The following is a 25,115-nucleotide window of genomic DNA, read 5'->3' as shown; positions in this document are numbered from 1 at the left end:
CTCACACAAGGACACAAGAACCCCTGAATTATGCTGGCACCTAGTGAGTGGAGCTGCTTGGTGGCCTCCTGTTTACCTGATTTAGGGACAAACAAAGCATTAGTACTGTGTAGTCCAAAAGGGCCCAGCTGACTTAACAGATCTAGATTCTGAAGGAGACCTGGTGCCCAGAAGCCTGACAAGAGGAGTTCGAGGAATGCAGAATGGATCAAAAGAAGATTTCCCAGCAATTAGAGACCAAGTATTAGGATAAAACCGTTGACCAGGAACATTCACCTAGTCTATCGGAGCTTTGCTTATTTGAGATCAGTCTGAAATTGCTCCAAGTCCACCATGCACTGTTGATTTCCAAAGTGCATTAAGGTTCTGCAGTAACTTTTTGCCTCAAAGCTTTCAAAAAATAAAAACCTCTCAGGTTCCCTCTAACCTATTTTGATGAGATGTGTCTTTTGCTAATTAAAGTTGTTTTATTTTTCTAAATTAATTTGAGAAATTTGTGTTGTGTTCCCTTACTTTGAAACTGTGAACGTAGCACACACTTCTTTGGGGATTTCTGTCAGCTTGTGCTATATCCTCCAGGGGCTGAGCAGAGATTTTCTCAAAATTGTGTTTTGACTTAGAGGTTTTTTTTTTAAGCTGGTAGGTTTGCCCTCTTGAGCAAGTTGTTAACACCATTTCTGACAGAAGGCTAGTGTATACTACGACGCAATAGTCAAGCCAGATTTTGACCAGCACCTGTGGCCAACCTGGAAAAAACCCTGTAGGATTCATTTTTAGAGTAGAGAGTGTTACCTTGATCACTGTATTGACTTGAGGAGCAAAGTTAAAGTAAAATCTAAAATGTTTCCTAGATTTCTGGACTCCGTGCATTAATGTACAGGTGCAGCCAGTTTGAAAGATTAGTTGGCAACTTCACCCCAAACTATTATTGACAATTTTGCTTTAAGAAGAGAAGACAAGACATCCAAACTCATCTGATGGGACTATCTTTTGGCTGCTGTGAATTACTAACATGTTAATTCAAGCGAAATATGTCCTCTATCAGCAGCCTTGTGCAATACATTAAAAAATCAGATTAGAAAATAAACAAAGGAGCTAATTTTCTCCACTCCTTTATTAGCCTTTTTACACCCCTTATTGGCTTTAGCTCAGCAAATAAAGTTCACAATTGGTGCATTAATTTTCAGTACAATAACATCCAAGACATTTGTAGCCTATCCTCTGATGTTGGTGGGGCATCTTAACCACAAGTTAAGTTACCAGTCATTCCACCATTGGGTACCTGGTGATATTGGTGTATTTCAAAAGGCCATCTGCCTATAAATAGGTTTGACTGTCTCACTCATTGTCCCAATCAAGGCCCCTTAACAATCTGTCCATTCTAATTCCAATTTGCAAGCTGTTTACAGTGGAAGTGCAAAACGTTTTGGGAAACGGGACTGGGGGAGAGGGCAAAGTGCAACCCCCTTTCTGCCTTCAACAGAAGACATCACTCCATTTACAGGTACCCACGAACAAGTGTTTGTGTATAGAAGCTTAAAGCAGGTTAGAAATCTTGGGCCACAAATAAAGTTCTTGAGAATGGCTAAGACAGAGTCCCAACTGAGTGAGGAAGACGTTCTCAAAGTCGACTAAAATAATTTCAGAAGGCTAGAACAACCTATCTGCATTGGGCAAAGTCAAGTGCTCATGCCTCAGACTATCCCGCTACTCCCAACTGCCCCTTCTACATGTACTACTAAAATATAGGCATATGCATGTGGGGATCCCCATATTAACGGCAAGAACCTTTGTGATATTAACCTTTTTTAGACCAAAATCATATGATCTTATCCTGGTGGTAGGAAAAGGTAACTGTGAAAAATGAAAATATTAGCGAAACTATTATTTCTGGATCCAGCAACTCTTGGTTTACATACCTAATAATTGTTTTAACTAATCTAAAGCCGTTAGGCAGAATATTAAGCTACGACCCTCCATTAAGAGAGTCAGAAAGTCACAGACAAATTTTGAGCAATTTTTGACTCGTTCAACTAGAACTAGATAGTATTCAATTTCTTATTTTCCTTGCAGGAGCTCTAAAACGGTTCTTATCAGGCGCGCAACACCCATTGCCCCTCTCCCCCCCGAAATTTGGGCTGTAGTTGCCCGCCTGGTTCTTATTCCTTCAATATTTGACTTATCTGAGTCATCCTTGTAAACTAAGCTTAATTTACCCAAGTTTAAAACTAAAATTTTAATTAAGAACATTTGCAATACAACACACATGTTGTAATACATTTGTAGAAATGTGAAATATCCTGAATGGACTTGTGCTACTGCAGCCTGGGACAATTTAGGGTGTGGCTCAAAATGGATTAGAACCGTAACTGGAACTTACCTACAATCAAGGCTGACAACATCTATGTTTATAAAATGTTTTGGAAGAACATAAGGTTAAACTAGAGGAAGGTCATTCAAATGCTTTGAGGAAAAATAGGAGAAAGTTATCACTGCTGCAAGAGCAGCCTTTAAATGATCTAGTCAGAAAGCTTTCATTAGGAAAATACAGGGGATGCGGCTGCACCTTTCAGTAGGTGCACACATTTTTGATGAGGATGTATGTTTACCGTTTGTGATGTATGTCATTACATCCCATACTAATACCACGTGTGTCATTAGAACGTGGGTATTACAACGCAATGTCAATGACAACGACATGCCATTACATCGCAAACTTTTACCACGAGTATGCCTTTACCACGCATGCCATTACAACGCAAAGGAATACGTGGTAAAGCTATACTCGTGGTTGAAGTTTGCAAGGTAAGTGACAACCCTACCTCGACACAACCCTCCCCTGACCCCCAGTCCTCTCCCTACAATAACACTACACTACCCTTCACGACCCCCACAACACTACCCTAAAACACTACACTACAACACTACCCTAAAACACTACACAAACGCTACACTACCCTCAACCCTAAAAACACTACACTACACAAAGACTACAACACTACCATAAACCCTAAAACACTACCTAAACACTCCAACACTACCCTAATGCACTACACTACTCAAACGCTACAACACTACCCTAAACCCTGAAACACTACGCTACACAAACACTACAACACTACCCTAAAACACTACAATAACACTACAACACTACCCTAAACCACTACACAAACACTACACTACCCTAAACCCTATAACACTACACAACTACCCTAAAACCCTACACTACCCTAAAGCCTAAAAAACTACACTATACAAACACTACAACACTACACTAAACCCTAAACCACTACACAAACACTACAACACTACACTAAACCCTAAACGATTACACAAACACTACAACACTACCCTAAACCCTAAAACACTACAACACTACCCTAAACCACTGCCCACACTAGTCCCAACCCTACACTACCCCTAACCCTAAAACACTACCTATAGCACGAGCCCCTACACTACCCAAACACCACTACACTACCCAAAAACACGACCACACTACAACACTACCCTAAAACACTACCTACACTACTCCCACCCCTACACTACCCCTAACCCAAAAATACTACGACACTACAACACTACCCTAAACCACTACCCACACTACTCCCACCCCTACACTACCCCTAACACTAAAACACTATGACACTACCCTAAACCACTACCCCCACCCCAAGCACAATCAGCCTTACCTCTTTCCTCGTGGTTCCTCTCCTGCGTCGCTGTCTCTGCTCCCGGTTGCCGGTTCCTGTTTCACGGCGGTGCACGTTGTTTTGAGCAAACAGCCTCAGTTTGCGCACATCGAGGTGGATCAGCATTACATTGCATGCGTAGTAACATCGCATGCAATATAATGGTATGCGTAGTAATGGCTAAGCGTAGTTACATCGCATGCGTTGTAACGCATGCGATGTAATGGTACAGCATGGTAAAAACCGCGTTGTGATTGCTGTTTACCATTTGATGACGCACGTGTGCGCTTGTATAAGCCTTCTGACTGATGTGGTGGTAACATTATTTATAGTTTTTTGTATTTACCAATCAAAGTTGACTGCGGCCGCTTGAGGCAGTAAATAAAAAAAATATTTTCCCTTGCTTAAAATAACATTTCTTAAATCAGAGAGGCTGGCAGCAAATGGGAGCTATGGACCCCTCACTAGGGGTAGGGGAGTAAATAAGTAGTGTGCTGGGAAGCAGAGGTGGGATGTAATTGGTAGTGGATGCATCTGACGAGCTTTAGGCCATCTAACAGAGTGTGGGGGACCAGTATTGCAGGGTGGAAGAGGAAGCACACAAGGGAGAGCTATAAAACACATGTACTTTCAAGGTGTGCTGAAAAACTAAGAAAAAAGTAGTTCCGTAAATGTGACCAGTGGAAGAATACAAGTCAGCCAATCAAAATCATAATTGAAGAGGTTTTGCTAAAAGGGAGGGACAAACACAATAAGAGGCAGTCAAGCCTTCGAATAAAAAACAAGAATATGAAACTAAAAGTTAAGCTAAACATTGGTAGGGCTCTTAGCCCACTGTACGTTTTTGGGCCACTAGAGGCTTTCAGTGACCCACATAGGAAAGTTGTCTGGTAAGTGAGACCTAAAAACAGAAGAGCACTAGTTTGCATGCTTTTTAAGGAAATGGATCTTACGTCAAAGCAGGAGATGTAGGATACACTGTTCTCTGACTAGAAAACAAGCAACTAAAACTTTGAAAGCAGTGTTTAACAGTTAGGGTTAAGGACCTGTTCAAGAAGTTGTGCTAGCTCCATGTGTGCTATGTGGAATAGTGTTTACACTCCATATCTATATGGAAAGGTAGCTTTCACAGAGAAAACATTCTAAAAAAAGTTTGTTTCAGGGAAGGAAATTATTTTCAAATAAATCACAATTACACAAGGATTTGAGGAGCGATCTACTACAATTAATCAATCAAATGATATGGAACAGTAACGCAAGGGAAAATGCATGAACCAGCATTATAGCAAGGAACGTCCGAGACAAAATCCCACAAAAGCAGGGCATTGGAAGCAACAAAATGAAGGCCATCAAAATTTGCCCTTCTTCCTTCAGTCTTAACTATGGAAGAGTGGTCCCGTTTCTGAACTATGGAAAGTGAGAATTCTACTACAGAGGTTAGTATTGGAGCAAAATGATTTACTAAGAAGCCGAAGGAAAAAAATAGAGATCATTGCATAATAGACGTCAACTTAAGTTCTCATAAATATGGAAGGGGTTGGTGTGTTGAAATTGACTGGGCGGTGTGCTGGTTTGCTATGATAAGTAAATCATGCATCATGGTGTGTACAAGCAGACTTCACACTTTGTCTAGTACCACGTCAAAGGAAGACAGAAATGGAAAGCTCTAGAACCAAAACAATGCAGAGAGGTCCTTATGTACAATACTTTTTCTGTGAAGTGTAAAAAAGGTTCTAAATATAAAGGGGAAAACTGAAATCAGAACCACAGATTGGCAAGTACTTGTTACGTCACTTCAAGTAATAAGCCTAAATGTTCCCTGCCATCTACAGAACACCCTTACAAACCCTGCCTGAGCAATATTTTCATAAAATGTGCAGGAGAGAAGGTGTTGAAGTAATTAAAGAGAAATACATACATCTATAAAATATAGCAAATAGCAGATTTCAGATTATGTTCCATTGTTATTATCGATACATGCCACTTACATAGGATTTCCTCGTGAGTGAATCCCATAATGTGCATTGCTTCCATGGTTTCCTGAAAATTATCTTTGTCCTGCTGCCCGGGAATGGGAAGGTTTCCATTTGAAACAAATTTGTAATTGTTAAATCCTTCCAAGAGCAAATCAGCTGCATTAAAAATAAAAAATAAATATTTAAAAAATAAATAAATAAAACAAATACAAACAAACCAAGGCTTGCCATCAGCAAAAGCAACTGCTTACATACATCAGCTCTTAAAAAAAAAATCAAGCACAGTGGCTTTACTGGATTCCTAGCACATTAACTGGAGAAAACACAGGGTCTGCAAACATAGATATCCTTTTTTTATATGAGTTTTAACTCCAATTTAACTTACTTGCTTTGAGACGGATATTTTGAAATCCCCTGATGCCTTCATCTTGCTCGTGGTTGCCTGCCTTATCTGCCAATGTCCCCATGTCTAACATTACCTGTTTTGAGACACTCCCATACCTATGATTAAACTATTACACTTCTGGCTAATAGATCTGCAGACTCTTGCGAATACCTGTTTTTCCCACGTGCACTCCCTTCCTCCTGCCAGGATTACGAGATAAGGTACGTCTCAAACGGCCTGTCCGGTCTTCCTTCCTTTTAATTTGGTGAACAAGATTAAGAAAGGCAGTAAAGCCTTCATTTCCGCAGTTGCCAGTAAAAAGAAGGGATCTTGGGATTAAAATGTCCTTGAATTTGCATGTGAATTTACCCTCGTTTGTCTACTGTTAACAGTGATACAAACGTGCCGAACGTAATAAATACTAACCAGTGGGCTGTTGAAACAGGTTCCAAATACTGAGCAATGTGGTAGGCCCAAACAGTTAAACATATATTCCAAAAGGCAAAGTTCACAAAAAAACATGTTTATTGAAAAGGTGAAAAACATGAGATTAACTGGTGTGGTTTATTAGTTACAGGACATAAATCAAAATTACTAATGTTTTTGTACATTTAATCAAATAGATATAAATACTTTGGTCGTTTGGCAATACATTTTGTATCCAATGTTAACGCATCATATTTTTCTAGCAGTTCCTGAAAAAAGCTATGCGCCCAAGTTTCCAGGCTAATTTTGTATTTAATGTAATAGCAATTACTTATCAAAATAGAACATTGGAACAACTGGGAGCTCCATTGAAGACAATTGAGAAGCTCTTGGTTTACAAATGGCTGGTATAATCCTTCATCTCCAACATTCCAATGTATGTGTTCCTTTTCCTCTCTTTCTAATTCAAAACGTACTTTGTAAAGAAAGGGAGGTCATGTAATATGTGTGGTTGTAATTTCATGTGCACTGGGGATTGTGTTTTCGAATTCAAAACATGCTACCCTCGGTGGGTGGAATGTTCCACTAGCCTTATAGCTATTCTGCCTCAAGCTATACTGGTTATTAACGGCATTCTGCTTTGGTATAGCCCGAGCCCCAGTTGAGGGCCAGCACAAGCGAGACTAAAAGGCTAAATATTTATCCAAATGTTATTTCTCAAAACTAATATAGCTACTTTATTTTATTTTACTGATAACTTTGTGCTCTACTGGTTTAAATCGTCCCACACCACGTCCCAAAATGATGTGGCGGCAGCTAGGATATTTAAGGAATTTTTGGAGATACTGAGGTAAGGTGCAAGGAATGTCAGTTCATAAACTGGCCTAGTTCTGGTGATGACAATGGTAAAAATACTTTAAACACTTCGACAACATCCTAGAGCACAACTCTATGTGGCTGAGGGTGAAAAACATTTTTGCACACCCCACGTGAAGTTGCCTTTCCATAAATGTAATATGTATTAATCGTGTGGGTTTAAAATTAACCAACGTAGAATAGAAAGCACACACACAAATACACGTGGGAAACTAATATGCTTGTGTTGCAACCCGTAATCCATTCATTATGTGAAAACGTCTTACTAATATAGAGCGGAAATGCTATAATCTAATGAAAGGCTATGTATAAATGCTTCCTAAATGTATATTTGTGGCAGACATTATGGAGAATGGTAAGAAAACAATACATAATTGTGGCTTTACAGCTAGGTAACTACTAACAGGGTGAATATAGAATGGGGGGGGAGGTAAACAGAACGGTTTTACTTCAAAATCTAACGTTTAATTGTGTTTGTTTCTATAATAGTTCCCGTTATGGCCCATGCGGCCTAGTAAAACGTGGAGGGTTTGCAGGACTCCAAATGAGCGTCCTTCCACGCATGCGCGACTGTGCTCGAGAGATGTGCAGGCCGATGTGTAAGCAGCCTGTGCTCATGAGCCTGGGAAATTATACGAAAGTGACAAGTTAAAGGACAAGGGTGAAGGAGTGTAATAATGAACAATCAGAACCTTATTGTGTATGGAGCCATGACTAGGCGGAAATATGGACAATGAGGAGATGAGGTTATCCTCATCCACCCCTTGAACGGACCAATGAGAATTGAATGTGGACCCTAAAAGTTTCAAATTTTAGATAGATAGTTAGGGAAAAAGGGTATAAAAGAGGTTGTTTGGAAGAGAGAAAAAGAAGCATGCTTTTGAATTATTTTATGCCCCACGACATCCTGTCAGACTGATTGATTTTTCCTTGGCGCAAAGACTTTGACATTTTCTTGACTTTTGATGGGGACGGAGTCCTGATGGGAGGTGAACATCGAGAAAGAATAGAGAGATTGTTTTTGGGAACTCGTCTGCTTTAAACCTGATTGTCATTGCCGAGAAAATTGGTAATATGTCTTTGACTTATTTTTCTGAACTATTCTGCTAATAAAGGTGAATTTATAAAATGTTTAATGGTATTCGAACTTAGAAGGTTAAATAAATAAGGTCATGGTAGGAGATTAAATCTTTAAATAAAAATTAAATAAATGGAGAATTAAGCTGGTTTTGTTGTCCATTAGTTAACTTTTACTAGCTGATCCCTTGACCAAAACAGTGGGGTGTCTTAATGTTACTTGAGAATTAAACCATAGTAAAATCTAATAAACTGCAGATGTATATAATGTATATAATGTACAGAATTTAGATTAAATAGATGAAGTAAGATACTCCGCTATTCCAGCAACTCATCCTCCGATTTTTCACTGATGAGCAGGGTGATTTGTGTGAATGAGTGTGTTATGGACCCCACCTACGAGTAAAGTGTGATAGCTCCTAAGATATATAGTTTGGAGGTTTACTTTAGAGCAGCGCTGGATCATGGCTATATGTCTATACAGCACTTCAACCAAAGACAGGCAGGCCTTTAAACTGAGCATGTGGCCAAAAATTCAGTGCAATGGTAGAACGGGGATGGATGAAAAATACTCTTGCGCTAATTAGATGAAAAATACTCTCTAGCTAATTATCTTCAAACAAAAAAAACATAAAATGGTGCTTTAGAAGTGATGGATGCTCAGATTCAAAGCCTCAATGCATTCAGGATCCAACGGTGACAAACACAGATACACAATCCTTGCACAGTGACATAACAGAGTAGAAGAAAACATCTGTAAGACGAAATACTAACTGCATCCGACTGAGCCAAGACCAGACTCGTGCAAGAAGCTCACTACTTGAAATCATCCAGCAACCTCAAAAACAATTTCACCATCTCCACTTGAAAAGCAATCAATGCACACTACAGTCCTGATAACTTTGAAGGTGGAGTATAAATACATTCAAATGTTGCAACAATAATAGCTGCTCAAACGTTACATTAAAGAAAGTAACCTCCCCCCCTCAAAACCATGGAAAATATTATTTTGACAAAACATTATTCAATATAACTACAAGGTCATAATAAGGAGAGACTGTGGGTTACGCAAGAGACAATAACATAGCACTCTGAAGATTTTTTTTCCCGTCTTAAGCCAAAATAAAGTACAAAATGTATCATCACTGGAAGAAGTCTCACGTAACAGATTCAGGTCACCCACACTTCAAACTCACCCTAAATCTCAAACTTCATACAACTCACACCTCACTTAGAACGTCAAGAGCTAATTTGTGAATGTCTATCCCAGTGCTGTTATAACATTGAATATTTGAGCTTTACTCCATCTCTTCAAATCTTCCTAAAACCTATCCTGCACCATGAAATATGCTTCTTTCACACATTGCACTTCGTATGGGAAGACTGACTGAAAATAAAATATATCATATCTATTCATCGCTCACCAAATGCAAAACCATTTGAATGTCGCAATCTACATTGAAAACAATACAGCAATAGTGGCATTCACTTAAAGTTATCTGCTTCAATGTAGTGGATAAACTGTTTAAGTCCACCTCACTACCTTTTTAGTGCATGGACGTGAACAGTGCATTCAAGATTGTATAATACACTACTTGAGAAAACCTTTTTGGAACTCGCATCAGAACGATTACATTTTTTTAAAAAAATATTGTCAAAAAATAATGTCTGGAGTCAAGGTGAATGCTTCCTCCACGTCCTGAGATTTTTACTTTTTTGCATGATAAGTGTAACATGCCTAGGCGGATTACCTAATAAAAGAAAAGACCAAACCAGGGATATACGTAGATCACATTGACTTCTTATGGTCAGTTTTCATCCATTCTGTAGCGGCCAAATTGTTTGTAACGGGAGAAGTGTGGAAATGCTAGTGTGGTAGGAATTTTGCGAATCCCTCAGATTTTATTCTGAGAAAAGTGAGGAAAATTATTATTTAAGCCTAAGTTTGAGGTTTGCATGGCATCCTGTGTAGAAAAATATCACATTATCCTCGCAAGTTACACCACTCTGAACTTCCCTCGGTGTCTAGCATTCAGAAATGATTGGGTTTCTATAGTTCCCATAGGTAGGGACAGAGTCTGGGCCCACATACGATTGTTATCTGCATCGTCAAAATGGGTCACTTTTAGTGGTATAAAACTAAGTTTTCGCGTTGTGGGATATGGAACCACAGAATAGCATAACAACTGCAAATGCAAGCCACTGTTCAAGGAAAAATACATTTTAAATACTCATCTCTATATTAGTAACAGATTTCTAAATGAAACTGTTACTAAAGAGACACCATAGCTGACAGTTTATATGTACATAGGTGGTTTCAACCTCCTTCAAGAAAATTAAATCACAAATTCAATTAAACTGTGTCTATCACAGAACAGGCAGAAATAGAAGTACAGACAAAAGCCAAAACAAATTAACAAACCCAATATGCACTAAATTGCGCACAATAACAAGACACAGAAGACACATAACTTACATTTAAGATGTTCGCCTGATCCACAGAGAAGCTGATAGAAGATGTGGAAGGTGCGTTCATCTTTAGCCTGACGAATAGCACGAGACTTTTCCAGCAGATCTGAAGTTCCAAGTCAAGGATATCAACTAAGGTTTAAATAGTGGGCTGCTGTTTTCAATGCAGTGCAACGCAGTACAACATTTCCAGAAAGTGGTCAGAATGGACAAGGGCAAACAAGATTGGGTGCGAGTCTGGAATCACTTGCAAACAAGAACATAAGAGTCAAGTTAGAGGTTGAATTAACTTCAACAAGTTACCCTCTATACACCAGATAACATTGGCTTTATAGCAGCTCAAAATGTTGGGTGAATACCGCATTAGCGGTAAGTATTTCTTCTGAAAATCACATAGCTTATCTAATGCATGCAGTTCTCTCAACATCAGCTATGGGGAAACGTACAATTAAAGAGAGGAACATATTGGTACCTGTAGCATTTATCCGAGAGAATTTGACCACTCTTCAAACATTTCAGTATGCATGGCGGGATTCCCTGGCAATAGGCTAAAAGGAAACGAACATTATCACACATTACTGTCCCTCTCACACTATTATAACTGCTAGCCGTACAAAAGCAACACATTAGCATGCATTTGACAATGCCCAAGCATTCTACTGCCACATGTACTGTGTTTGAGTGTAAGGTGGGTGTTTACAATGCCGTTTTTGCTTTCTTGTACACAACTATCATATTACAAGCAAAATGTCATTGGTGGCAGCAACTATGGAGGGCGCCAGGTAATGTACACATACATCAGAGTACTTTAATACTGGCACTCATCAGTGAAATGTGGCAGAATCGCTTGTTATTGATAACCAATTTCCACTGGAGAGAAATTGTGAAAACAAAACTTTTCATAATTCGGTATAATATAAGGAATCTAAAGGCGGAAGGCACATCTTCCAAGGCATTAACTTTTTCATGAAGTTAAAGATAGCATTTCTGTTTTACCTCCCTTACACAGAAAGGTCAACATGGTAAATGGCACCAAATATTGATTCTATTTGATTGCCCTACGATGTCTGGGTGATAAACTGTAATATTTTTAGGGATATATACATACCTTTGCAGGCATGCTGCAAAACAGGACCGCTGATAACCCATTCCCTGCAGACATGTCACGGCTAGTATTTCACTAAGGAAGCCCTGGTAACATCTGGAGTACGCTTCAACTGTCTTTCTGCAAGTCACAATATTACTTCTCCCTTTGGAAGTTGGTGAGTAATTCAAAAGGTATAGGATAGGATTATCACAATAAGTACATGATGGCAATGATTTTCCATTTTTGATGTAAACATACTACTTCTGGTGAGCCAGACTTCAACAATCTCCATACCTCCTATTTTACGAAGAAAAAGAACAAAAGGCTGAAGTAAAAAAACATTCAGGATAACTCATTACTATTTCTGCAGCAGACCAACGGCCTAAGTGTATTCAACTGCCACTTCAGAGGGGAAAGTCTCCTCGCACAGAGGTGATAAGGAAGAGGCACACTATGGTGTACGTTTCTAAAGTTACTTAAAATAACAAGGACTACATAAAGTCAGCAGAGGCAACAATGCCTGTCAGTCGGTTAGTGTGCGTGCTCCGGTTCTATCAACTATCGGGTAGCTGGGTCACTAAATTATCTCGAGCCAGGGGTCAGAAATCTTCACAAACATCAAAAACTGACCACATTTTTGTGGTTTAAAATTCAAAGCTTCCAAGGTAGATGTGATTCGGGAGGATCAAAACACTTAGAATATTCCCTGTGCACTGTCCCCTACGTCACACCTTGCCGGGTGCACCAATAAAAGTTGTTTATCAGATTTTTTTTTTTTATAAACGATTCATTTTTGGACTCAGGCACAAGTCATTCTACTGAAACTGATAAACAGTGAGTTGTTGGTTCAAGTACTGGTGGAGTCCAAAATATACTTATTTTCTCACAGATTGACTCAAGAATGAAGATCGAGCCTTCATTAACTGCAAATTTTGTCTTCGGAAAGGTCTTGCATGGTGTGTTACTCAACTGCTATTTGGCAAGTATACAACACTTACATAGGTGGTGGTGCAACTCGTCTTTGAGCTCTTCAAAATGGACCTGGTCTCCCATTTTCTGACTGTAAAAGCCAAGTTCAACTTCAAAATCCAGATCTTGATTTACAAATGTGCCATACCTCCCGGGTACTAGAACAAAAAAAAAATTGAAGAGGATGCTCCTAGGTTTTTTCAGTCGACTGACCTTTTGTTCCTCAGTGTCACTCAAACGACCTTTACAATATCCAGAAGGACGACTTTTTTTTACCCAATCAAAAACCAATAAAACCTGTCTGGCTCGTTAGTTCCTTCGATTCCTTCTATAGAAGTCCTGGTTATATAATCAGATTCCTGAGTCTATATATGGTTTAGCTCATTTTGTGTGTTGTAGAAATAAAGTAAAGATGGTGCAGTTAAAATGAGATTTTTAAAAAAAAGAAAAACAGAAAATGTTATTTGATGTGAACATTTTCTATTTAGTATATTCTCAGGTCCAGCACAAGCGTGGTTGTTCTATTTTTCAATATAAAAGAAAGCCCAATCAAGAAGACATGCAGATTTCGATTAAAACCCAGGATTAGAACTATTCTCTTCTACTACAACTAAGTGACGTCTAATGGGTCTTGATAAGCGCACATGTGCCGTTGATATGGCAACTGGCCTTTGCCATTACATTCTACCTTGAACTGGGTTCACAGCAGGCCACACATAATTAATGCATTATGAAGTAACACAAGTGCCTAGCAAGGTATGTGCATTTAGTTCCAGAATAAATACAGATGCCTATCGCTTACTCTATTGTCAGCATGCAGATTGTATGTTGGAGTGACTGCTATCCTATATACTCCGATGCTGCAATGCTGGTAAGTGTAGTGTAGATTCACTGAACACATGCTGTAGTGTTTGTTGCCTTGAAGACAGCTACCATCATTATGGGGTGGCAAGTGCGTGGGCTTCTCACCTGCTTTTAGGCATCTGTATAGCAATGAATCAATAGGCACAGTTATCCAGATGGTCACATGAGCACAAACCTTCAAAGGCAAACATACTGTTATACACTAAGGCTAAATAAACAAAACATTCGGTAAAGCACTCCCTGTGATGAAAAGAAAACCTCAGTAACTTACGGAACAGGTTTCATGTTCATTCCCTTTTCCAGGAGAGGGCAAAGTTGAGAGATGCGCATGACTGAGTAAAATGCCACTCTCTTGCTCCGAAACACTCTGCACTTACCAATGTGAACTTTGAAACTTTATATAGGCTCAAGTCGCCCTACTTTCCTCCTTCAAACCCCGCATTATCTGCAAGTGTCCTTGTATATCCCACCGATCCCTTGCATATCACTAAGGCTGGGAAGGATATTTATGTAAAACAAATTCTGCAACCCTGCAAGGTTTCAATTTGGTCTTTTAGTCTGTAAAGCAACGCTCAGAACAGAAGTGTTCTTGCTGCACGATATTTGCTATCAATCATACTCTTCAAATTCTAACCTGACTGCAAGAATGTAAAAACAGAATAAGGAGATTGTTGCTTAATTACTTCAGTTAGAAAAATAACTTTGCTGCACATAATAGGAACGAGTCAACAAGTGTTACAGCTGCAAAAACTGATTTCTAGCACGCTGGCCAGAACCGCATTATTTCAAAACAGTTTAATTGTGCTTGCTTCATTCAGGATTCTTCTGACATTACAGTATGACTAATGTAATCTACAAATCTCTCGTCATCCAGAAGCTTATTCCAACCATAGCAATATCTTGTGCAGAGTTACAATCTAATAAAATCATTTCTCTAAGTAACTTTTCACACAGAAACCTCAATCTGCTCTTTGAAAATCCATACCCTGTAATTATCAGCTTTTAGTAGTTGAAAATTCTTGTGAATTGTCCAAAAACAACCAACAGTTTGCCTAGTACATCAGCTATTAACATTGCGTCCGGTTTTGTTCATTCACCTCGTAGTCACATTTGGCTAGGACCAGTCATCCAACCCTCAGTAACCTCAATCACAGGAACCCCTTTTCAATTACCACCCAAATATGTATTTCTGAAATTGGATCAATGTCTAAAAATCTCAAGAACTCTGGGATAATATCTAAAGAGATCTAGTGGAACATCGTTTTCATAACCTTGACAAATACCCAGTTGCAAAAACTCATGAGAATCCACTATCAAACAGAATTTGCGTTGCGGCCTGTACGTTGGCTTCTTGTCAAGCTGTTTTGAACCATGAACAGTCTAAGCACCAGACTTGCACTCCTGTTCCTTGCACTAAGCACCACAAAAGGAAGCCTTTTTAATTGTTGAATTTGGAGAAGAACACACCAAGAAAATTGGCTGACCTCTATGTAAAACTGTTGCCATCAAGGGCAGCCCGTATACCTTATTTATGAGAGATGTAAGTTGACCTTCCCACTGTAAAGCAGAGCCATATCATCCCCTTGCATTAAATATTTTTACGGGAGGGGGGCGTTTGAGGCAAAAAGAAGGATCATCGAATCCCCTGGCATGTTGGTTGCCAACACAAAACATGCCGTGGTGTACTAGTCGAGTTCTACTGTTCAAAGAAGATACATGGAGTCAATAGCAGCAATTACATTCAGCCTGCCACCAACGTCTATGGTATGTTGTCCTACCTTAGAATGATAAGAAAACCTCTATCAAAGACTTTCACCTTAACAACCATCTTGAAAATGTAGCCTTCAAGTAAGTCTTTGGAACACAGACACCTTATTGTAACTCCTCGCACCCAACAGGTACTAGACACCTTCACTGTAGAACCACTATTCATCTACATTTCATACGAAAGGCTTCAGCTTTACTGAGTCTATGTTTAGTGATCTTTCCCTTATTGAACGAACTAGACCACATTAACCCGGCCAACAAGATGCTGGGTAGCCTCTGCCAAGTCTGCACCCAAAAGCCACCAAACGAGTGCACTGCCCCAGCCTATTGAAAAGTGCAGGAGGTAACATACTGTCCTAGTCATAACAAAGACAAAACGTAACGTTTTTAGTTAACAACTATTATTTTTGTTTCTTTTTAATGTAACAAACAGTAAACCTTGAAAGAAGAATACACGTATTAGTCTAATACTACTTTTGGTTGTAAGATCTTTCAGGACCACATTTCCAGGTGGTGTCAAATCTGTCTGGAAAAGGAGATATATGATCCAGGAAGCTGGTCGCCGAAAATATGCATTCACGAAATAAAATAATCTTCTGTTCAAGATTGCAAAAACCAGCAAACTCTTTTCAATTTGGCTAACAGAGTATTTAATCTACTACACAATGATCCAAATTAAAGCATTTTAACATCATCAGTCAAAGCCAACCTTTCTGGATAGAATCACACTAGGAATGTATGCCCTGAATGAAAAAATTGCCTTTTTATCCTCAACCTTTTTCGTTGTGTTTTCTCATTTTATGAGGGTGTATACAGAATACAACAGATGCTTTCTCCACAATCAATGAAAAGTGAGGCAGGCAATAAATGCCTAAATAAAGCAAGCTTGATAATTCACAATGCCAAACCAACACTCAAACTCGAATTATATTACAAATGGTATGGTCTGCATTCTAGGATCCATATTCCCGAACACTCTGAAGCAGAACAGAAAATTAAATTTCCCCTAACAGCAGGCACCAAAAAGGATACATGTCTCAATGTTGGCTCCAACGATGTAACCAGTGACATCAAAGTTGATTCTTATAAACTTGCCCTGCAAACCAAAATAAAAAAAGATGGAAATTAAGTGTTGGAAAATGGTGCACTACGTTCACACCCTTCAGAGAAGTTGAGAGTCATAGATTGCAGAGACAGATTGATGTGTGCCCACTTGCAGAACATTAAATTGAACATCTACACGCTATGACGACGTATGTCAATCTCAAGTGGCAGATCTGAGATCTCTTACTCAAAACATTTTTAGGTCATGGCACATATAGCTTTAGATGTCTGCAAGACTTCATATTACCAATAAGTTAAACAAGCATTTGCAATACAATAGGTCTCGCATTTGCAACAGTTTGAGATCTTGGCATTGTAAATTACAATGCCTTTTATTTATGTGTTGGTTTTTAAAATATAAATAAAAGGCATTATCATTTACAATGCCAATAGCTTAAACGCTCGGAACTGCGAGACCTATTGCATTGCAAATGCTTGTTTAAATTTAGCATCAGTTTGTCTCTTTCTCAGAGAGGTTGCGTTCTTGCAGCCTCCAAAATCAGCTTCACGTGCATCTGTACTACCCGCAAAATTCCACCAGATGTGGCTTTAAACATTGACACTGCTAATAATTGGATTTCTCTTCCCAATAGAGCAATTTACTGGACCAGATGGCGGGTTTGAAAGGGAGAGGCCTCTGTACAGCACAGGGTACAGGGATACACAGTGACCAGTATGTAGTTTACTTTGTGTAAGACAATCCTAGTGCTCACCAGGAAGAGGCTGTCACGAGGAGTGCGAAGGAGGCCCCAGCATTAAACCCCCAAAAGCACATACAACCTTTGATGCAAATAGTTGACCCACACGTTTAGCTGACACCCTCCTCCTGTCTACCATCAGTGACTGAAATTGAGTTGGACATATTGAGAAACCAGTGTGCAGTCTCACCCCGCAGTGTCAGTACAGTGCAGTGTCAGGCAGCAGATTAGAGGGAGGGTGGGGGCAGGACAGTGCACAGTTTCACACTTGTGCAGTGACACCCCCGCGTAATGTCATCTGTCAGTGCCGTGAAGTAAGACACCCCGTGCTGTCAACGCCGTGCAGTGTACCACCAGGGGCTGCCACGCATGTGCAGTCTATCATCCACGCTGTGTCATCCCAGTGCAGTGTTGTCGTCGTGCAGTTACCCCGTGCAATGTCGTCAAATGTGCTCTCAGCACTGTACAGAGTAATTGGTGTGCAGTGTCACCACTCTGCAGTGCCAGGAAACGTTCTGCAGTGAGTGTGAGGCGGGGCAGAAGCACAGTGTCACACCTGTGCAGTTTAACAGCCCTGCTGTATGCCCCTGTGCAATGCCACCCAGTGTCTGTCATCACCGACTTAGACGGTGCACTGGCAACCCGGAATGTGTCACCAGCGTGCAATGTATCCCCAGTGCTGTGTCACCGCCGTGCAGTATGAAGCGGCAGTCTAAAGAGACAATGGGGGCTCTTGGCCACAGGGCAGCAGTTGGTTAAATCACAAAGGGATTTTGGCGAAGCAGCATTGCATACCATATACATGACACACAGACACACGATGGCTGTACAGACCCAGTCGGCAGGTCTGTGTTTATTGGTCACAAGTTGGCATGTTTTCATTACAGAGGAAACCGAAAGCAGCTCTCAGGACTGGGCTGCGACTGAGGGCGGGGGCTGCCCGCGCATGCGCGCTCTTTGCTGGAGAGGGAGCCCCGGCGCTAAGGCAGCTGAAGTCCCGGGTCCCGTCCCGAGTGACCACCAGCGCTGTGGAGCTCCCACGCCGAGACACACCCAATGGCTGCCGAGGGAGAGAGGGACACGGACGAGGCAGAAAGAACACGGTGAGTGGGAGGGGGGATTTGTGTGTGTGTGTGTGTGTGTGTGTGTGTGTGTTTGCGCGCCCGTGAGTGGTGGGGGTGCGTGCGTGGCTGTGTGGGGGTGGGGGGGGTGCATGTCCGTGTGTGGCTGTGTATGCGTGCGCTTGTATGTGCCTGCGTCTGTGTGTGTGCCTGCCTGCGTGTGTGCCTGACTGCGTGTTTAGGTGAGAATCAGAGGCAGGGGATGTGCACGGCGCCGGCTGGGCGTGCGCGCATCGCCGATGGAAAGCGCGTGCACATCCCCTGTCTCACATTCATCGGAACACGCCAACAAAAGATGTCTTCGCAGACAAAGCATGCTTCGCATGCTTTTTAGGTCTGCTCGCCCTAAAAAGTACAGGAAGAAATTGCACAGAGAGTGGCCTTTGAGTCAGCCCACTTCAACCTTTGGCTTTCACGGGTTTTCCTTGGCTTGCCATTGCTTGGGGGGACTGTCCATCAAACCCATGGCAAGCTGTGGAAGGCTAGATGATCAATTTGTGTATCCATTGGTGGAAAGTAGAAGCAACATGACATGTAGCTTACAATTCAGAGCCAGGGTGTGTTCTTTGACGCATTTATTTTACTGACCTAATATTTCAATTGCTAGTTTACTGTTTTTTTGTTTTATTTGGAAAGCAACTCTTGTTTGTCTTTAGGACAAGTTAAATCTATTCACTAATCAGCCTTACAAGTTATTTTATGTTAATTTACTGTCTTCATAACACGTTGCTGGATTTACAGCTTAATTTGTTGATAAAGTAAAGAAGAGCATGCACACAAGCTTTCTTGCAGCAGGAAAAATGCTGGCCCACTCTCAAAAGCATCTACTGCGCAATATTTTGCTGTTTACCACTTATAATGCACATTTAATTTACTGACTCCTTTTTAAATTGTATTATTAATGAGTACAACTTAACTTTACTTTACTAATGCTGTTTTTTCATCAAATGGCCCGACCCCAAGCTTCCAATTTGCTGTAGCCCAAGATGCTGCTTCATTTGGGACTATTACCAAACACTTCACCAAACAAAATAACCTATTAAGCTTGCTGTAGCAAGTGTACAAAAATCAAGACATAAGGGCTTTGCCAATGCTGTTGCAACTATGTACCTATGGCAAATACATCAAGAACCACTGCAAAGGACCTCTGGCTTTGAGAAGGAATAGTCCTTGTGTTAAACAAGTACAATCTACATTCCAGAGTGTTGGACAAAGGTCCAAGACTGGTTGGAATTTAGAACAAGCTTTGTCAAGTGCAATAGGTTTGGTTATATCACACTTTAATGTGGTGGGCGAGACTGTATATAAGCAGAGAGAAAAACACTTCTAGTGGGAAGTAAACGTTACACAGCTGCTGCAGCACAAAATTGCTTTGTTAGTTTTGAGGTGCAAGCGTTGAGTGCTTTAGCTGTAGCACTGCAATTGGCAATGAAGCAAAGCTGCATTTTCTGTTTTACTATTTTACATTGCCTACTGCAGTTGTATCAGTCGAGATGAAGGAGCGTAAATTTGCTTGCAGCTTTAGCGATACAGCTCTATTTGCTGCTGCAGTTCCAGTGCATTAGTGATGTAGTTTTAGCACTTGATCTATAATGTACAGCTGTCGTATGTGGACGAACCAAATCGTTTTGGCCTAGATTCTACTAAATGCCTTTTAACAGACGCCAGTCCTTACGAGTAGTAACAAAGCCGATCATGTTAGCTTTCGCATAGTGATAAATACTTTACAAACCTTCACTAACACACATCACGGGTACAGCTTGGTTAGCAACACTACAAGAAGCAATAACACAAATTGCAGGTACAGCTCATGAGACCGCAGTAGCCGTACATAGAACAAGCTTACCTTAACCATCTTTTGAGTTCCCATACTGGATGAACTACGTAGCTATAAGCATATTTACAACCCACAAATCATTCACCTTTTATGGAAAGGCTCTTGGCACTATAGATCGCAATCTATATGGAAGTGTTTTCAGCACAATGTGGGATCTCCCGAGACAGAAATAATGTACCAATCGAATAGGTATTTAACGGACTGTAGAAAGTCAGTAGTGGAGGCTCCTTTCATAAGTGAAGACCAATCAAAATCTAGAATCCAACTTAAAGGTTTACTGCTACTCACTTAGGGAACCCAATTTTAGGAACTTGTAGCTGGCAATTAAAATTAGGTCAAATGTTAATAGGAGAGCAATGCCTGAACCAAAAAACTACTGTGGTTGGGTAAGTACAATAAAGTGTGTATAGGTGGGTTTATTAAATTCAGACGCTATTGATTAAAATGTTATTAGCTAAAAACTTATCTTGCTACTTTGTTTGTGTACTGCAGTGGTAGCATGGCTTGTTCAGAGAGGCCAAAATAGATCAAATTACAAGTGTCGAGCAAAAAAAGAACAAATGTATTGGTTACTATGATGTTTTGGGATACAAGTGAAAATGGTACAGTCTGACAAAATGGCATAAAGAAAAGGAGGATTAAGTTAGAGGGAATACAGTGTCTTAACAGTAGTTCAGAAGCTAGTAAAATAGATTTCTCACAATGTTGGAATGCCCATAGGCTGACGCCAGAATTGAGCATTTCAGGATATTTTTCTGACTTCTAAAACTTCGCTCATCCCACGCAGTCCGGTCAAGTGCTTATTCTAGCTGAGCAGCACCTGCTGCCCAGCTATATCCAACAAAACCTTCAATGCTACGCTAAGTATGTGAAACTAATCATTGAATCAAAATCTGGTGCCGGCCAAAACAGCTGCCATCTACAATAATTATCAACTGGTGTAACACACAGGGACTGCTTCTCCACTAACTAAATTGCCTCCACAGACGGAAAATAAAATGGTAATAAAGTTCATTTATTACCATTTTATTTTTCAATAACCCTATCCGAGCGTCAGGATGGGGCACTGCTGACTGGCACTTCAAGTATAAAGTGAGCATGTCTCTCTGGCCGGCTGCCTTGCGACGGCCAGCCAGACATGGACAGTTTTAACCTCTCTAACCCAGCTGCCTAAGACAGCTGTGTTAGAGAAAGCCTGGGGCTCCAGTCTCCTCGGGAGCGCTACAGGAGGCTGCTCCCTCCAATCCTGGTTCTTCTCTCATGCTGCATGACAGCAGCACCAGGATTGGTTAGGGCATTTTCCAAGGGTCCTGTGTTGGAGCCTGCCTCCGTAGAGGATGTCGAGCCAGGAAAGCAAGTGTAATTATTTTATAACTTCTTAATTTTTGTTCCACCACCCTCTGTATATGTAGGGTGACCAACCGTTCGTAAATTTCACTGACCGTCCGTAATTTCGGCCGTCTGTCCGTTGTCCGTGAAGGATTCTTTAACGGACACCATTTGTCCGTAATTTAGCTGCTGGTGGGTGACACCCTTTCATTTGTAGCCTTTCAATCAACAATCACGGCGTTTGTTAAACAAACGTGTCAGGAGTTTGGTCACTCGCCGGTCTTTCTTTCTCCTCCCCACCTTTGCTTAAATTTGACAAATGCCGTGATTCCCCTTCAGACCATGCCTCAGTCTCCGGTTACCGGGGAGAGTGAGGCAGAGTCTGGAGAGGAATCACGGCATTTGTAAAAGTTAAACAAACGTGGGAGGAGAGAGAGACCGAGGAGCAAGTCCCCTCACTCCCTGGTCTCTCTCCTCCCACGTTTGTTCAAGTTTTATAAAAGCTTTGATACCCTTCAGACTAAGCCTCACTCTCTCTCGTCACCGGAGACATTTCCTCTGCCTGCCGGGGACTGGCTGGCAGGTGATTTAAGGAAGCAAAACTTTAGGAAATACCATTAAACAGAAAGTTTGGTGCACCTTGTATTTGCATATTTCAGCGTTTTTGTTTTATTTTGGATTCTTAAATATATTAATCAGATGATTAAACAATAGAGTGGGTAAGAGTGCTGCTAAAGGACTAACACGGACAGAGTGGTGTGGCTCACTGGTTAGAGGCGGCAGACCCGGAAGCAGAGGACGGCCCGGGACCGGAGTTCAATCCCCAACGCGGCAGGGTCGTGAACCAGGGTCAGCGGACTCGATAATTCTCGCCTCAGTGCCTACTCTAACCAGGATCACATTCTGCAACTCTGGGCATTAGCTTGCCTCATCTCCACAACGGCCCCCCACAAATGCCGGGGATGCCTGGTTTCACCTTGGAGATACCCAGGAGGAACATCTCACAGGGAAAGCCAGGACGGGTTCCCCAGCGGTCTATAGCCTCAGGACGCCTCCGGGTAGCAGTGCGCTTTACAAGACACACACATTTACAGAGTGGTGCGTGTCCTTATGAGACTGGCAGGATGCCTTTATGGCCACATGCGTCTTAAGACATAGCTTTGATTTAGAATTTTCATTGCAAGACTATTTTATTGTCTTCAAAAGCCAACATCTCTGGGGCCCATGTTTCTTAATTCCCTACCTAAACGAAGCTGTATTTGACTTTCAATCTTAAAATGATGTGTCTCTAGTTACATGCACTTTCCTTATCTCTTTCCTTTTGGTATACATTCAAGGAAGCCTCCTCACTCCCCAATCTCTTTCTCTTCTTCCACATTTAAGTTGTACAAACGCCGTAATTCCTCTTCAGACTATGTCTCGGTGATCAGATCAGCCTAAAAACAGCTGACACTCTGGTCACAGAATTATGTTGCGTTGTGTGTTATGTGCATGATATGTTAAACTCATTACATTGTACTTACTAGAGTGCTGAGGTGCATTACTTTAGGCTGAGTATGTGGAGCTATTTTTGGTTGAGGTGACACGTTGAACATTGTGTTTGTAGTTTAATTCATTTTTTAGGTTGAGTTAATTTACGTTTAGTTGAGATGATTTTTATTTTGATATGCCATGTTGTACTATATTATGGGTGTCTATCCTCCCCCGGTAAGTACATTGGTGGCACGGCGGCCCAAATCTCCAGCAACATACTCATTTTTTCACCACCGATTTGAAAAATGCACAGGCCTCTCTCATTGATGGCCAGCACCGACATACACTTTTAGACACACCTCCTGCCACAAGTTCTAGAATTGCGAACTTTAGAGCCGGGGAGCTACGTTCGAATCTCGGCATCAGCTCAACATCCTGTGATTCCAGGCAAATCGCTTTGTCTCCCAGTGCCTACCACAAATGAATGTGTTCTTCTGTAATGTAAATTGTGCTCATGCCATGTTGTCAAGTTCGCGCTATATAATATTGCAAGGAAAAATAAAGTAGGGAAACTCTAGTTCACACACTACTGAACGCGCACTCTTAAGTGCATCAGCAGTGCACTGCGAATCGGAGCGTTTCACAGGCCTGTCACAGATAAGAAATGCTATCAAAATGAAATCCTACAAAACAATATACTACTGGCCGGCAGCAATTCATACCCGGACAACGTCGGGACGGGCTGCTAGTTAGTAATAAAGTACAGGGGATGGACTGTTGTGTCTATGTAGTAGTGACACTGAAAATAAACTGCGCTCTGCATATATTTAAACTGGCTCAGTGTAGTATGCTGCTCAGCCAGGATGTGTGAAGTTTAGAATGTTGAATGTTAGAATGTTGGTATGATTGAATCAGTTGCTGTGTGAAGTTTAGAATGTTGAGTGTTAGAATGTTGGTACGATTGAATCAGTTGCTGAGTGAAGTTTAGAATGTTAGAATGTTGGTATGATTGAATCAGTTGCTGAATGGGCTGAGCAGAGCACTGACTGCTCCTGGTGGGGCTCTCTTCCTGAATACTACTGGAATAAATGCATCATTGAAATTACAAAGAATGGACTACCCTCATTTATTCCATTACACTCCGCATCATGAAGAGTGCCATACTGGCTTAGAGAAAGTAGTGCTCAGAGGCAGGTGGTTTCAATAAAAAGGCAGGATAACAGATACATAATGCACATAGTCAGAAATGGCTAACAGTGCTCGGGGTATAAATGTGAGTTTCCATCCGATTAGTATCACACACATAAAACTGGCCAACATCTGTTGCAGACATCTTTAACTATTAACGGGTTCTGATGAACTGCGGCTTATTTCATTAACTAGTGCACTGACCATTGTCCTCCGAAATCTGTTCCACATCTATGCTGAAAATGTAGTCTTTAGAGGAAAGCATAATAGCATTTTATCCACCCCACACGCAGAAAAACCTTATTTAACTACGACTATCATACTCTAATAAGGACTAAAAATCATCAAATGAAACATATTTGAATGTTTGAGATGTACACGTAGATGAGATGTGGAGGCCGTAAACACACAGGATCTGTGGTTGCCTGGTCTCCTATAAAGCAGACTGGGGGGTGGGGGGTGCCACTGAATGAGCTAACTACAGCACAACATTAAGTTGTTCTAGTCGGTCACAAGTAGCAATACAGAGTGGCTGAGGTTGCTATTTCTCGTCGAATACATAAAATACATGATGTACATGTTGTTGCTTGAATGCATCCAGTATCAGAAGAAAACAAGCAAAGAAACGATCCAAGTTGCACAAGGACATAAATAGGGCCCTTTTCATCGACAAAGATGAACTGCTCACATCTTAAAGCACGGGCATGCCGTTTACTCCTACTGCCTAGATATTTCAGAATGAATCTAATGAGATGCTGGTACAAGGCGGCATCCTTT

The 25,115-nt window shown here is 40.9% G+C and overlaps 1 protein-coding gene across 7 annotated transcripts in view; it reads right to left on the bottom strand.

Annotated features, from left to right (window-relative positions):
- MYH10 (myosin heavy chain 10) overlaps positions 1-25,115 on the bottom strand; it is a 1,221,191-nt gene that overhangs the window by 919,109 nt on the left and 276,967 nt on the right. For all 7 annotated transcript variants that reach the window (XM_086930637.1, XM_086930640.1, XM_086930641.1 and 4 more), the window contains 3 exons: positions 16,621-16,684; positions 10,909-11,007; positions 5,681-5,824 (listed from right to left, as the gene is read on the bottom strand). In XM_086930637.1, the coding sequence (XP_086786763.1) occupies positions 5,681-5,824; positions 10,909-11,007; positions 16,621-16,684 (307 nt within the window). The remainder of the gene's footprint in view (positions 1-5,680; positions 5,825-10,908; positions 11,008-16,620; positions 16,685-25,115) is intronic.

The sequence above is a fragment of the Lissotriton vulgaris genome, chromosome 7, assembly GCF_964263255.1.
Source record: "Lissotriton vulgaris chromosome 7, aLisVul1.2, whole genome shotgun sequence".
In the NCBI taxonomy this organism is placed as follows: domain Eukaryota; kingdom Metazoa; phylum Chordata; class Amphibia; order Caudata; family Salamandridae; genus Lissotriton; species Lissotriton vulgaris.
Note: the sequence above shows the minus strand (reverse complement) of the source record. Positions and strands in the feature narration are given on the sequence as shown.